Source organism: Metopolophium dirhodum, chromosome 5 (assembly GCF_019925205.1).
Source record: "Metopolophium dirhodum isolate CAU chromosome 5, ASM1992520v1, whole genome shotgun sequence".
Taxonomy (NCBI): Eukaryota; Metazoa; Arthropoda; class Insecta; order Hemiptera; family Aphididae; genus Metopolophium; species Metopolophium dirhodum.
Window position 1 is genome coordinate 184,399 of NC_083564.1, and position 10,499 is coordinate 194,897.

Sequence of the window (10,499 nt, forward strand, 5' to 3'; positions counted from 1 at the left end):
CTAAACATTATCCTATTATATCGAAATCCATTGAATTCCTTTCGTTCGGTGTTTTCATTTATGAGTCGCAACTCATCATCTGGACGTATATGAATCCAAGTAATTCTGACAGCTCGACTAATGGTATGAAGTACGTCAAAAATTGTTCAATTACATATAATCATATTATTTAATGGCCATGTTGTGTTACATGTGATAATATATTGATAACATTTACTTATTGTTTTTAATGTTTTATAATATGGTATTATGTAATGTTTTATAGGATTGAACATGTCTAGAAATGAAAGGCATAGAGGTGATAAGAGAGCTTCATCAAGCCGTGCCAGATCTAAAGGTATTTTAAAATCCATAGATTTTGAAATTTAAATACTTTACAATTGTGTTAAACCTAACTCTAGAATCACCAAGAAGAGAATTGGAAAATGTTGTTAAGAGAGCTCGGAAAGATAGAGAACAAAGTCAATATTGGATTAACAAAGTCTTAGAAGCTGAAGAAAAAGATCCAAACAGGTATGCTAAATCTTTTTATGATGACTATATTACATGTTTTAAATTAGAATTTATGAAATTAATGATACATTTAAATTTTTATTTTTTGTATATAATATGATATTTTACATCTATATATTATAAACAATAAAGTAAAATTATTTAAACCGTAAGTATTATATTTTTAACAAAATAAGTTATATTACATTTAAGTAACATTTAGTTACATTTAATATTTAACAATTAATTTTTTATAATTTTTACACTTAATATTACAAAAAAACTGTCTACCTACTTGAGTTTTTTATATTTCAAAAAATCATTTAATTTTAATTTTGTTTCCTTTTTTTGCTTATGTTAATTTTGTATCAGTGATTTGAAATCTTATTGATGTAATAATACCCAATGTATTATTTATTTTCATTTGCAATTCCTTAAAATTAATTTTCTTTATCTTGCTGTTATATGTATTAGGTACATCAATAAATTTAATATTCAGGTTGATATCAGTTTTATACAACACTTTTTTTTATTCCTTTAGCAGTTTTAACAAATAAGTTATTAAGAAAGTAGAATTTAAAATTGAATTTTAACAAAATAAAAAAAATATGTAATAATACAGTGGATTCCGCTTAATGTGATCACTTTGGTGCAGGGTCATTTTGATTCTATTGACCGGTTGATTCTATAAAACATTTACAACATTTTTTTCATAATTGAAACTTTTAATAAAATTACATTTTTATTTAAATTTACATACATATTTAATAATTTATAACACATAAAATTATTTATTTTTACATTTTTTTTTATTAAATGGTTCTATATTAAGGTATACATTTATGCTGAAATAAAAATAAAAATTAAATAAATACATTTAAAACAAATTAAAGAAGCTATCTATTTTAGATTGTGTTTGACAGTCTACCAATTTAATTTCCATATTAGCCTGAAATTAAATGAAATCAAATTAAAATTAATATTCATGTTTTTTTGTTTGAAATACCATAAAAATGTAAAAAATGATAAGATTGTTCATAAAAGTGATTCAATTATCCAGTACCTAGTGATTCTAATAAAAGGTCAATTTAACATTAGTAACATACAATTTGGTTTGGGATTTTCATTTTTGATTCTAATAAACTGTTGATTCTATAAACCAGTGATCACATTAAGCGGAACCCACTGTATTAAAGTTCATTAATTTTAAAATTGCCAAAGAGATTTATTAGTACACCATTTATATTCTGTCCAGCAAGAGAACGCGCTGCAGACTGACTGAAATCAGTTTTTTTGCGCATTCCCCGATGATATCCAGCCATAAGCGAACTAGTTTTGATAGCATGATGACGCGGAGGGTTGCGCAGAATTGGTGCATTCTCTTGCTGGACAGACTAGTATTATATACTCCTTCCCATAAAAGAATAAACCAGGTAATGATTAGTTTAATATCAGACAGCACACATCTCCCACATAACAGCACAGGTAGAAAGGGAAAAAAGTATGCAGAACTGGTATATTTTCTTTTGGAATGGAGTATGGTAATGGTGATATTTTTATTATTATAATAGTATTATAGAGTTACTTTATTTTTCAAATTAAATACTATATTATTTTATGTTTAATTTAGTAAGCGTTTAATATTATTTATATGCATATAAGTTATTTAAGTATACATTTTTGTCATAGATGGAAACATTCTGGTTTTAAAGAAATGTATAGTGATCGAAGATCTAGATCAATCAGTAGGCGTTCATCTAGTAGCTTTTCTTCTAGTTGTTCTCGAACATCTATACGTAGATCTCCTTCCCATAAACGACGTAAACCACTTTCACGGTCTCCTGATTTAAGAAGATCACGTCGATCGTTATCACTTAGAAGAGGTTCTCCATTAAATAGACGCCGTTCACCATACCGAACAAGAAAATCTCCTTTAACTTTACATTCTAGAAGAAGACGTAGGTCTACTTCAGAGTCACCAACAGCCAATGGTTCACGTATCAGGAGGTCTAGATCATTGAGTAGAAGACGCAGATCTCCTTTACTTGGTCGTAACCGTAGAATAGGAATAACATCACCACCTCCCAAAAGAAGAGGGTCTAAAAAACATGGTCTTAAACGTATTCGAACATCATCAGCTGAGGAGGTATGTTTTTAATTTTATAAAAAAAATTATTTCTATGACTATATAATTATTAATAATTTAGGTACGTTCATCAAGTGTAAGTTCATGTTCAGATTCTCATTGTTCGGTATGTGAAGCTAGAATACCTGCTACTAGACGTGAACCACCACCAGAACCATTAGCTAGGCCAAAATCTCCAAAAATGTCCAGACCTGTTATTCCCATACATGAACGTTCTAGGTAATTAGTTACTTTTGTATTTTTTTGAGTTACCTATTAATATTTTAATTTAATTTTAGATCAAGATCATTTTCAGTACCAAGGTACACACCTGTAGTAGAAGTAAGTTCTACTACTGGATTACCTAAGGCTGGTCCACTTCCAGAGCCTATAACTACTAAAACTAAACGTATCAAGAAAGTGAAATCGCACAAAAAGAAAAAATCACATAGATCAAAGTCTTCACAAATTGAAACTGTATACATATATTATTTTAATATTAAATTATATTTTATAGATTTACATAATGTGTTAATCTTTTTAGGCTGTTTTACATCAACCAACAATAAAGGTAGAATCAATGTCTGAAGAAGAATCTAGTGTTGGTGGTTCAGATATGCCAATGAGTTCTTCTTCTGGAGGTCAATTAACATTATCTGAACGTTTTAGTAAGATGGCTCAAATGGGTCGTGCCCATGAGTTACCTCAAAGGAGTCTTCGTGTAACAGCTGGTGACGATTTTAGAGTTGAAATCGGTTCACCTCCTCATCCATTTCCTACTCCAGCTTTAGGGTAAATATTAGAAAAACCAATTTAATTGTCAAAATTAATCATGCCTTTTTATTAGGTCATTACCAGAAGGTACATCTATTGAAGATGTTAAAGGTCGTTATGCTTATTATAAAGATCAAGGGTATTTAGGTGATCTTACATTAACTGATTATGTCAAGTGGGAAGAATGGTGGTACAAATACCAAGATTGGTTAGAAGCAGAACGTGCATATGATGCTCATTTGGATAGGTATAGAGACAGACGATATAGAGATGAGCCTCCTATATTCTGACATGAGAAAAACTCCATGCGTGGTCATCAGCAATATATGAAATCTGACGATGATGTGTAATGAAATATAGTAATAACAATAATTGAAAATTATTAACAGTTAACAAAGTTATCAATGAAAACTTGTGATCTGTGCATAGACAAATATATTAATTGTTGAAAAATAATGACTCATGAAATATCACATTTGATACCAATAAATCTATGAATTAAGCTTTCCTTTTGGTGTGCTTATAAGTGTTTTTTACTATAAATATTTACCTAGATCATTAAGTAGGTAATCAAAATTGAGTTATTATAACATATATTAATTTCTTATAATTTTTGACAAAATCGCAGCTTTTATGTAGTAGATATAATTTGAGTATTGTTATTACTTATTTGTAAACATGTAAATTACTCATAAAGTGAAATTGTTATGTAAAAGATAATGTGAGAAAAATTTAATGAGTAGAAAATATGTTTATCATGTATAACAAAATATTTGAGTCACTTACTGATCATTTTAATTATTAAGTAAAACATTATTTATATATATATATATATATATATTGATATATTATATATATTTTCTATATTATATTTTTAATTTTAGTGAAAACTAATACCCAGTTGAATTACTGTTGTTGTTAAATAAAATAATTTCTAATATAATATTTGAGATTTAATTTTTTTTTTAATTCCCAAAAAATAATTTGTTTACATTGATTATTTTGTTTTATTTATTGAAATAAAATATTATATTAATAAAAATGTCATGTTTTAATTTTACCTATTATAAAAAAAGAAAACTAAATTCGGATGCATAATAATTTGGTAAAAATTACAAATTTATATTGTAATAAAATCAATGGTAGCTGATTAGTCAAGAAAAAAAGTTTTGATATTAATATCAAATATCACCACTACCTGTTAATTGTATGATGTCTTGTTGTCAACACTTGAATTACATACATGATAAATCGAGTAAATTTAAATAAATAAGAGTTAACTATCATTTTTATAGAATGCATGGATGAGAACAACAACATAATATGACAAATGATTGTATTCAGTTTTATTATTTCACAATTTGTGTTAAAGAAGCATTCAGTAAAATGATGTTAAATTTAGATTTACTTTTGGACCTTGGTATAAATATTTTTAGTAAAATGTTGGCTATTTTTTATACTTGTAGACAGTGGCGTGCCCAGGAATTTTCTATGGGGGGGGATATATGTTATAAGAAAAGACCGGATTTAATTCCATTAAAAACACACAAGAACTGTATAATTAAACCAAAAAATACATAATAAATTGCACTGTAAAAATACAAGTCATATAAAAATTGATGAATGTATTATTTTTTTGAATTAAAATTAATAATTAAATATATTTCCAAATTATGTTCATTAAAATTAAATCTTTTATTACTTGAAATATGTTTGTACCTACAAAGAAAAAATACTTTCTACTTCTACTACACTAGTTATTAGTACTATAGTGTATATTAAATAAACATCTACTTTACCCAACATGACTTAGTAACATTTAATAGTTTTATATATTATATCCTTTATTTTTTTTCAATTATATATTCATACATTTATCTATAGTTTTTTTTTCGTTTGGACCAGGAATATTTGTTAAAATATCTTCAGCTTTTCTAAACCTATTCAGTATTCATACTGTTTATTTAGTTTACTATTCGATTCTTCCAAGTTTTTCAGACTAATGGGTAACTCTGATAAGTGTAATTGTATGAATACTATAAACCACATTTGATTACATTATATAATATATATTTATATTGTACAAGTTGTTTCAGCTTTTTCATACTGGTGGGGATTAACATCGTTTTTTAAACTTGTAATCACAATTAAAAAATTTTCAAAATTATTTGCATAGAAAATTACAGCAATAACCATGTTTCCGACCTTGTAATAATAGGTTTGGGAATTGGGAGGTAAAGGTATACCCGGCATTTCTTTTCTGTATTTATTTATTCTCGATGGTATTACTTTTAAGAAAGCTTTTTTTTTCCTAAAATAAACGAAATAAGTTACATATTATGTACTTAGATTTTATATATTTTAAATTAATTACTATTGTAAAATAATCTATTTATGTAATAATGAATTTAGTTTAGTTAAGTATTTTGTTCATTAAAACACCATATTAAAAAAAAATCCAAAAACGTGAGAAATTGCAAAAACTTGCATCATAAAATTAAATAGGCAGAGAATGAGAGGATATAGAGTATAATAATATAATTATAATAAAATATATATATTATAATAAATGTGATTTATAAGCAATAACTTATTACTAATAATCAAAAGCAATGACTTTCTAAAAAGTAACAACTTTAATATCTAATAATTTGTTTTCCGAAAGTCAGCAAAAAAAAGTCAATGGGGGGGGGGACATAACCCCTAACCTCCCCCCCCTGGGCACGCCACTGCTTGTAGAGTTAATTATTGATCAGTTTATCTATACTTCTACTGAAATATATTTATGCTCGAGTTACACTATACTGCACTGTAGTATAGTGAATAACAAATAATATTTTATAAAAGAATTGTGTATTGGGTACAGAAAAATGTTTCACCTATCACTTAGAGTAAATGATTGAACTATGAATTTTTTTCTTAAAAGGGGAATATTGATAAATTATTGTTTTCAGTTTTGGACACCAATAGTAAAAATATTTAAATAATATTCTTTTAAAGTTTTTAAATATTAAATAACAATAGCAAAATTTTAACAATTTGTTTGAGCAAATGAGCAATTTTATTGCCAATTTTCAAATTCTTATTTTGCTAGTAGGATACTTAATTATACAATATCAAGATACTTCAAAATCTTTTGTAGTATTATTTAATGATTGAATATTGTCTCGTTTAATATTGTAATTTACTAATGAGTTGAAAACATATTGATTAAATTCATCATTTCCACAAATGAGCCATAACGTTCTCAAGTTTTGCTGCTCATCGATTATTTTAGCTATACAGTCTTGTGATATTCTTCCTTCTGTTATATTTTCATTGTACCAAAAGGATTTTGAACACTGTGACCAATCGTGTTCCCTTGTCAAATACAAATGTACCGCACAATTCCAGTAAGCCGCGTAACCGGCCAGCTCCTTGCGCATCAGCACCCCGTCGAGAGTCTTACACGAGTAGTGCAGTCTCAGCAATGTCTCGCACTTATCATCGTCTAACATCGACCCAATCAGACCCACGAAGGCGGCCACACCGGTACCACCGCCAAACATAACTATAGAATCGTATCCGTCGTACCGTACGCCGCCGAAAGGCCCGCGCACAGTGACGACGTCGTCTACGGTCATTTCCGACAACCGCCCAGTGAACCGTCCACCTGGGTAGGCCTTGACAAGGACGTCAAACGAGCAATCGTCGTCGCCCAGGGTCACCGGCGTGTACGGTCTGCTGAGGCCGTCCGTCAGCCGGATGTGCACGTGCTGTGTGTACGCGATCGGCAGTCGGCTGCTACGTGCTCTGATGTCTTATACCCATAAATTAATACATAAAGGGGGCAATACATTGTAGGTTTGACTATTAACATAACGATCGCCCATATACACCAATAAAAGATGTAGAAATGAACATACTACCGAATAATGTGAGGTGTGTAGCAACCACACTAAAACCCGCAGAACAGGGAAACGAATAAACCATAAAATACACGATAATATGTAATATAATTTTAATCATATTGCGAGTTCCGAGAACTCGGAAACAGCGCTTGTGGCTAACCACCTGCATGTGGGCGGATGGTCACCGGACGTCATCATCGCACGCGCATCCTCTGAAATGAGTAATGGCGTGAGAAGTGAATGACCTGATTACGAATAGGCCAGAAGGGACCTGGGTAGGAGATCAGGGGACACTGACTATATAAGGGGGCCCAGAAGAGGACTCCCGCAGACGTGATTTTCCAGAGCTAGAGCAAGCACCTTCACGTCACTTTACACCAGAAATCGTTCATTTGGACTTAGTTTATTTTTCCAATTAAATTAATTAATTGAACTTAGAATATTTTCAATCAGTTTTAATAAAAACACTTAGTAATATTTCGACTACTTTATTCCATCATACCTATATCTTTGCGACAAGCTGTTGGCCCACTACAAATTTGGCGCAGTCGGTAGGATTCTTTCAAGAAGAATTCTTTGGACGAATTTATTTATTTTTTTTAAATAAAAAATAATTTTTCAACTTCGAAATTTTTTTCGAAATATTGGAAAATTTTTTCAACGAAGAATTCGAGAGGCAAATCAATCACGATTCACTGTTGAAGAGGACAACTGCAGAACGTCAACTTCAACGACTCTGAGAAAGAATCATACGCGTAGCGAGCCAACCGATTCAAGTCGTCAAAAAAAAAAAAATTCAACAATCAGAAATGGAAGCAGCAACTCAAGCCGTCGTAGTGTGAGTTATAATTTTTTTTTGTAATGTAAAATAATTATTAAGCGCTAGCTCTGATCCGTCTCCTTTGGAATTAATATTCCATCGTAAAATTTTTATTGTGAAGGTGTATATATATTCTCCCCGTAAAATAAAATAATAAATTTTTAACAATCAATAATAATTTTTCTAATTAAAAATAATTAAATAAATATTAAAATAAAAAATTAACTAAAATAATTTTTTTTTAAAGTTGGAATTTTTACAATTAAATAAAATAAAATAAATTAAACAATTTAATAAATAATAAGTTATAAAATAATAATTTTTATAATACTTAGGAAATTTTTTCAAGTTCCGATTTTTGTGTTTAAATAAATAAATTAAATTAAATTAAATATTAAAGAATAAAATAAAGGAAATTTAAATAAGTAATAATTAATAAATAAAATATTTTATTGAAATAAAATAATTGCAACCAGTTATAAAAATAATTAATAAATAATAGTGACATAGAAAATTTTTCTAACAGTCAAAATAATTAAATTTTTTTTTTATTATAAAAGTATAACAATAATTTAATTAATTATAAAGGTAATATAGAAATAAATAAATAATAGTTGAAAATCGAAGAAAAAAATAAAATAATTTTTCGGACTTAGAAAAATAATCGAAGAAAAAATAAAATAATTTTTCGGACTTAGAAAAATAAACGTGAATAGAATAAAATAATTTTTTTCAGATTTAGAAAATAAAAGTGAATTTTTAGAATAGAATTAAATATTAATTGAGGATTTAAATGAATATAAGAAAAAAAAGCGGGTAAGTGAGTATCGCTCTGCTGTACATTAGGGGGTGGGATGGACCTCAGACTAGGGAAGGTTAAATTTGAATGCAATGATAGGTATCATTGTATACGAAAAACGATTCTGAACGGAGATGATTTGTCAGTCTAGGATATATTATATTTAAATTATATCATATATTCTATTTTGAAACAAATTCAAACATTTAAGTAAAAATTTTTCAAGATATAGTAAAAGGAAGTAGTCAAGTAATTTTTTAAAAATAACAAAAATCGAAAATGATTTATTAGTTGAAAGTTATTTTACACGTGTATTTTTGATTTCAAATTAAAATTAAAACTTTAAACACACGTAAAATTTTTTCAATTGAACAATCCTCAAACTTTTTTATAATTATTCTAAGCTTAACTTATGGACAGCATAGTATTAAATTTTCAATTCTTAGCTTTTGATAGAAAAATATTTATAAATTTTTAACTACCAAATAGTGAAAAATATTCATGATTTTGACGAATTTATGTCAATATTTGAACTTCAAATGCTAATAAAAAAAAATTGTGCCTATGTATTTTTATAATTTTTGAATGAGAGTTAGAACAAGTTATGTGGACCCTTCAATTAAATTTTCAAGTAATTTGTCCCACCTAAATTTTTTTTATCAACATTTATAAAAAAAAAATAAAAAAATATTGAAAATTTCAAATGCCTCTAAATAGCTCAAAAAAAGTCAAAATGTTTTGAAAATCGAATCACGTAAAGAAAATGGCAATCTAAATAACTGGTAAAATTTTCAAGTATTTACGACTTATACTGTTTGAATAACAACAAATATCAAAAATCGTTTGAGGCTAAACCGTTATTTAACGCGGTTTTGTAAAAATTTAAATTTCAAACACTCATAAAAATTTTTTGTCTCAATCCAGTAGAGTTTTTTTTACAGATAATTGAAGAAAAATGTATGGAGAACCTTGTATCAAATTTTCAAAACTTAGTTATAAAAGTAAAAAATTTTACGAATTTTCAACCACAAAATTACTTGCCAATTTTCGCAATTTTGACATATTTCGTATAAATTCGAACTTTAAGCACTTATAAAAAAAAAATTGTGACTAATGATTTCGGATTTTTTTTTATCACTTTAAGAACTACTTATAAGAAACCTTGTATTAAATTTTCAAAATTTTCTGGCCGGCCAAAAAATTTTTATCGTTATTTAAAAAAAAAATACTAAAAAAAATTAAAAATTTCAATTGTCTATAAATAGCTCAAAAAAAGTCAAAATTCTTTGAAAATTTACCTATGTATGGAGAACGCTAATATAAACATTTGGTGAAAGTTTCAAGTATTTTCATCTATTAGTTTTTGAGTTATAGCAAAATAAAAAATTCGATTTTGTCGAAAACTGGTTTTGCGTAAAAAATCCCGTTTTTCTGTCATTTTTTTTATGTTTTTCCCGACTCATTTAAAAAATATTGAAAAATTTTAACTTTTGACCCCCCAAAGTACCAACTAGATTCGATTTCCTTTTCAAAGAGGGGCTGAAGTCCAAAATCGAAGCATTTTTACTGCTCCAAATGTTGTCGTCAGACACAAAAATA

The 10,499-nt window shown here is 27.7% G+C and overlaps 2 protein-coding genes across 2 annotated transcripts in view; one reads left to right on the forward strand and one right to left on the reverse strand.

Moving 5' to 3' along the window:
- Positions 1-74: 74 nt before the first annotated feature.
- On the forward strand, positions 75-3,681 carry LOC132945945 (serine/arginine repetitive matrix protein 2-like). The gene is made up of 8 exons (XM_061015783.1): positions 75-123; positions 266-337; positions 402-513; positions 2,182-2,638; positions 2,700-2,857; positions 2,917-3,094; positions 3,162-3,409; positions 3,465-3,681. Exons 1-8 carry the CDS (start codon positions 90-92, stop codon positions 3,679-3,681), a joined length of 1,476 nt encoding a protein of 491 aa, XP_060871766.1. The 5' UTR covers positions 75-89.
- A 2,826-nt stretch (positions 3,682-6,507) lies between these two features.
- The window catches only part of LOC132944672 (NADH-cytochrome b5 reductase-like), an 8,500-nt gene continuing 4,508 nt past the window's right edge, over positions 6,508-10,499 (reverse strand). Inside the window, exon 2 of the mRNA XM_061014139.1 lies at positions 6,508-7,190. Coding sequence (XP_060870122.1) covers positions 6,508-7,190 — 683 coding nt within the window. The remainder of the gene's footprint in view (positions 7,191-10,499) is intronic.